Source organism: Euphorbia lathyris, chromosome 1 (assembly GCF_963576675.1).
Source record: "Euphorbia lathyris chromosome 1, ddEupLath1.1, whole genome shotgun sequence".
NCBI lineage: Eukaryota > Viridiplantae > Streptophyta > Magnoliopsida > Malpighiales > Euphorbiaceae > Euphorbia > Euphorbia lathyris.
In genome coordinates this window covers 102723409-102728121 of record NC_088910.1, presented here as the reverse complement: position 1 = coordinate 102728121, position 4713 = coordinate 102723409, and the positions used below count along the sequence as shown (strand labels likewise).

Here is a 4713-nt window from a genome sequence, read left to right as displayed (position 1 = left end):
TCTTTAGTGAAGTCAAAACGTGCATCTTTCATGAGGGGTTGGGTAAGTGGTTTAGATATCTTAGAAAAGTCTTTTATGGATCGTCTATAAAAACTAGCATGTCCTAGGAAACTCCTCACTGTCTTCACACCAGTAGGGGGAGGTAGCTTATCTATTACTTTTATTTTAGATGGATCAACCTCTATCCCCTTGTGTGAAATTTTTTGCCCCAACACGGTGCATTCCTGCACCATAAATTGACACTTCTCCCAATTTACGATTGGGTTGGTGTCTTCACATCGTTGGAGCACTTTTTCTAGATTTTTCAAGCACCTGTCAAATGATGACTCAAAAATAGAAAAGTCGTCCATGAATACCTCCATGAACTCCTCAATCATCTGAGGTCTATAAATATAGACTTCATTCTCTCCTATTGGTTTTTTTTTTTTGCTGATTTACAACATTAGAATCAAGGATTACTTGATTTCGTGAAATATTTAATCGGACTACGATCCATGGACGACCTCTATCCCCTTGTGTGAAGTTTAGTGCCCCAACACGATGTATTCCTACACCATAAATTGACACTTCTCCCAATTTAGGATTGGGTTGGTGTCTTCACATCGTTAGAGCACTTTTCTAGATTTTTCAAGCACCTGTCAAATGATGACTCAAAAATAGAAAAGTCGTCCATGAATACCCCCATGAACTCCTCGATCATCCGAGGTCTATACTATCTACTACAATAGTTTCACTTTGATTACTCAACTGCATATTCCTCTTCGTTGTGACCGCCAAGATGCAATTTATATAGTAGCTAATCCAATATTTAATAAGAAGATGATGACATCGACTACCACATTGTAGAAAGCACCTAGAGTTAGGGGTCCATTAATACACCGTATGTTACTTCAGCTCAAGAACTAGCTAATATGTTTTATATGCCTTGAGCAAGATGAGGTTGTTTTCTTGTTAACTAGATTCGGCTCATGTAATTGATGTTCGATCAATTATAAGAATCAGTACTCGATTGATTTTCAAGATGAATGAGATGTTTAGTGTCAAACTCAAATCAATAAAATGTTCGGTCTCAAACTCAATTGTTTATCTTTTATTTGTATATATTATGTTTGTTAGTTGGTATATATATTGATTTTCGTTATAAAAAAAAAGTGTGTTTTAGTAAAATAAAGAATTCAATCAATGATATTAATCTTTGTTAATTTAACACATTGATTTTATTAACGTTATATATTAATTAACTTTATTTATTGTAGCACTAAATTGTTTACTTTAGTCATGTGGAGCACTAAATATTGTTCAGTCTTTGGTAAGATATAAGGTTAAGTTGATTAAATAGCAAACATGTTTATATTAAGAAATCCCAATAAAATGTAATTATAACATAATAGTTATGCAATCTCTCCATTAAAGCAAGCTAAAACTGAAGTAAAAAGTAAGAGACAAACGTTATTAACTTGATAGAGGATAAAGGAGGGAGAGATGCAATTAACATAAGATATATAGAGATTATTCCCAACCCCTAAGAAGAGTAGCACGAGCAACCCGATTAACGCCTAGAGCAAAGGCTCCCATTCGAAGGCTGCAGTTATGCGTGTTGCACATTGCCTTTATCTCATTAAATGATTTCATCATGTATTTCTTCAGCTCCTTCCTTACTTTTTCTTCATCCCACATGAACCCTTGAATGTTCTGATCACATACATAAATATATAATTGATCATATATAGTCTTATTTAATTAAACATAGTCTTAATTTCAATTGATAATTACCTGGACCCATTCAAAGTAACTCACAGTAACACCACCACAGTTTGCATAAATGTCAGGCAGCACAACTACTCCTCTCTTGGATAATATCTGCACCATATTACACATTTTTTTTGTGGAAATTAAAAATTTACTGAAAGAAACTTATGTCCCAATTTCATGATCATTAATTAATTACCTCATCTGCTTCAGGATCAGTGGGGTGATTTGCAGCTTCTATTATGAACTTAGCCTTCACATCAGCAGCATTTTCCCTTTTGACAAATAATTAATACATAACATTGAAGAAATTGGTGAAATGGAAAACTAGTTTTATATATTTGTGGTAAAATCAAAGTGCAAATATATATACTTGTTAAGAACTCCACCAAGTGCACTTGGAATAAGAACATCACAATCAGAAACGAGAAGTTGATTAGGATCCATAGATTCTCCGCCTGGGAAAGTGTTCATGCTTAGAGTATTCTCCCTGTGCTTCATCAATGCTGGGATATCCAGTCCATCTGGGTTTGTCACAGCTCCTGTTATGTCACTTACTGACACAACTTTACCTCCTTGCTCATGTATGAACACAGCTGCCCATGCCCCCACATTTCCAAAACCCTAAAACATTGACATATTAATTAACCATCTTTACAATTAATTCAAAGATCAACACCTAAAGGTGTCTGAGATACCTGTATGGCAAACTTCATGTTGGATATGGATTTTCCATATTCTGCCAGTAGAGCTTTTGCAGCATAGACAACTCCAAGACCGGTGGCAGCTTCCCTTCCCAATGATCCTCCCAGATCCTGCAAATCCATTCATATTATGAACAAACTACTACTTTAGCTACATCCAATTTCTAGATTTAATGATCAACTTACAATTGGCTTTCCTGTAACAACAGCAGGTGTATGACCATGAAACTTTGAGTACTCATCTAGAATCCAGGCCATGGTCTAAAGGGAATGAAATTAAAATAGGAATTAATTGATGCATTTCAGAAATGAGAAATTAAACCGGCTAGAATTTCTGTTAAACCTGTGCATTAGTTCCCATATCAGGAGCAGGAACATCAGTTTGAGGTCCAATAAGGTCATGGATTTTCTGAGTGAAAACTCGAGTCAGGCGTTCAAGTTCAGTGACGCTCAGCTCCCTAGGGTCACACCCGATTCCCCCCTTAGCCCCGCCGTAGGGAATGTCAGCTACTGCTGTTTTCCATGTCATTAATTGAGCTAATGCATTCACCTCATCTGGTTCCACCTACACCATAAAATAAAGCTTTTATATTTATGATAAAATCACCAAATAAGAAACATAAAACTTTCTGGCGTTGAATCTCAAAAGAAGAGTATAATATATGTGTCAAGTCTTGCACACTGCACCTTCCAACTGTTCAATTTGGGGATTTTATGAAAAAAACTAAATAAGGATAAAAACAAGAAATGATGGTATCCTAAATTTAATAGGATGAAAGAAAAAACAAAGCCTTACAATTTAATATGCATGATTAATTAATCATTTTTATATAAATTAATATCACGTCATCAAAAGGTCGTTTTTACCGGTACATATATGACATGATGTTTACGTAAACGATAATAATATATTACATATATCGTTAAAAAGCTGTTTTTGACGTGTATATAATTGTCGGTGTCGCCTTATAAGAAAAGGTTATTTTTGTCGGTATATGTATGATGTGACTTTTTTTTAGTTAATTAACGGCGTAGTGAATTTCATATCACTAAAAAGTCGTTTTTAAGGTGTATTTAATCATTGGATTTAGATAATTGTCGTCAACGTAACTCAGAAAAGAAATATCCCGCCATCAAAAGGTCATTTTTATTCTGGTTTATATGTAGCCATCATAAATAAACAAACAGTATATATAAGAAACCCTATTAAGAAAAATTGAGAACTTAAATATATATATCCCATCATCTATCCACAACATGAGATATATATCTTGAAAAAATAAGATATATATGCAAATGGTTTCTTTCTGTGCTTTTCTTTTTTTGATTACATGTAAATGAACATGCAAATGGTTTCTACAACTACTTTATTTTTATCTTGAAAAATCAATAAATTTAGGCATAATTTAGACATAATTTCTTTTCATTTTACCATTTTTTATGGCTAATCAAGTGAAACTCAAAGTTTCTGCATAAAACAAAAGGAACAGAAAAATCAAGAACATGCAAATGGTTTCTACAACGTCATTTTTTCCCCTTTAAAATACCTGAATAGGAACGGAAAAATGAAGTGAAACTCAAATGAAATCTGCATAAAACTAAAGGAAGAGAAAAGAGTACCTCAGGGTGGAATCTGATACCACCTTTCATAGGGCCACGAGCATTATCATGCTGAATTCTAAATCCAATGAAAGAGACCAAACTTCCATCATCTTTTGGGATCGTGCATTCAACCTCCATTTTTCGCACAATTAATTAATTAGTACTCTGAAACACAAAATTACATGTTCTTATAAACACAAAATTCAGCAAAAACTATACCTTGATTTCTCTGAAAGGGATCAAAAGACTCTTCTCCAGTTTTGAATCAAGACCAAGAAGTCTTGATGCAAGACGGAAGTTTCTGGTAGTCGCTGCTAGAGCATTCATCCTAATCCTATGACGAAAGATGAAACAGAAAGTGACCCCAAAAAGCAAAAAGCAAAAAGAGAGAAAGAATCCGGAGACTATGAAAACTGTGAGAAAACACTGAACTACTAGGGGCTATATGTAGTAAATGGGATGAGGATACAGACAAGAAACGTTTTATAATTTCAAGGCTAAATCATTTATTATTATGATTCCCTACAGTTTATAGTAAAATTTAAGGAATAAACGGTTGAATAGACTAAAAGACAGGGTTAAATAGAGTGTTAAGTAATTATGAAGGGAGTAATAATCAAAAATTAAATTCAACTAGGTTTTTGGATTTATATAGAAA

At 33.8% G+C, this 4713-nt stretch overlaps 1 protein-coding gene across 1 annotated transcript; it reads right to left on the bottom strand.

The window, feature by feature from the left end:
* Positions 1 to 1377: 1377 nt before the first annotated feature.
* Positions 1378 to 4454, bottom strand: LOC136212677 (glutamate dehydrogenase 2-like). The gene is made up of 9 exons (XM_066002782.1): positions 4275 to 4454; positions 4074 to 4187; positions 2797 to 3018; positions 2640 to 2714; positions 2448 to 2564; positions 2123 to 2373; positions 1949 to 2024; positions 1774 to 1860; positions 1378 to 1692 (listed from the first exon to the last, which is right to left on the bottom strand). Exons 1-9 carry the CDS (start codon positions 4380 to 4382, stop codon positions 1510 to 1512), a joined length of 1233 nt encoding a protein of 410 aa, XP_065858854.1. The 5' UTR covers positions 4383 to 4454; the 3' UTR covers positions 1378 to 1509.
* Between the last annotated feature and the right edge of the window lie 259 nt (positions 4455 to 4713).

Coding starts and splice junctions, on each gene's coding strand:
- LOC136212677 (XM_066002782.1), bottom strand. CDS start 4,382: ATGAATGCTCTAGCAGCGACTACCAGAAACTTCCGTCTTGCATCAAGA. Junction 2,025..2,122: donor CTTGGTGGAGTTCTTAACAA/GTATATATATTT, acceptor ATTTGTCAAAAG/GGAAAATGCTGCTGATGTGA. Junction 1,861..1,948: donor CTGATCCTGAAGCAGATGAG/GTAATTAATTAA, acceptor AATATGGTGCAG/ATATTATCCAAGAGAGGAGT.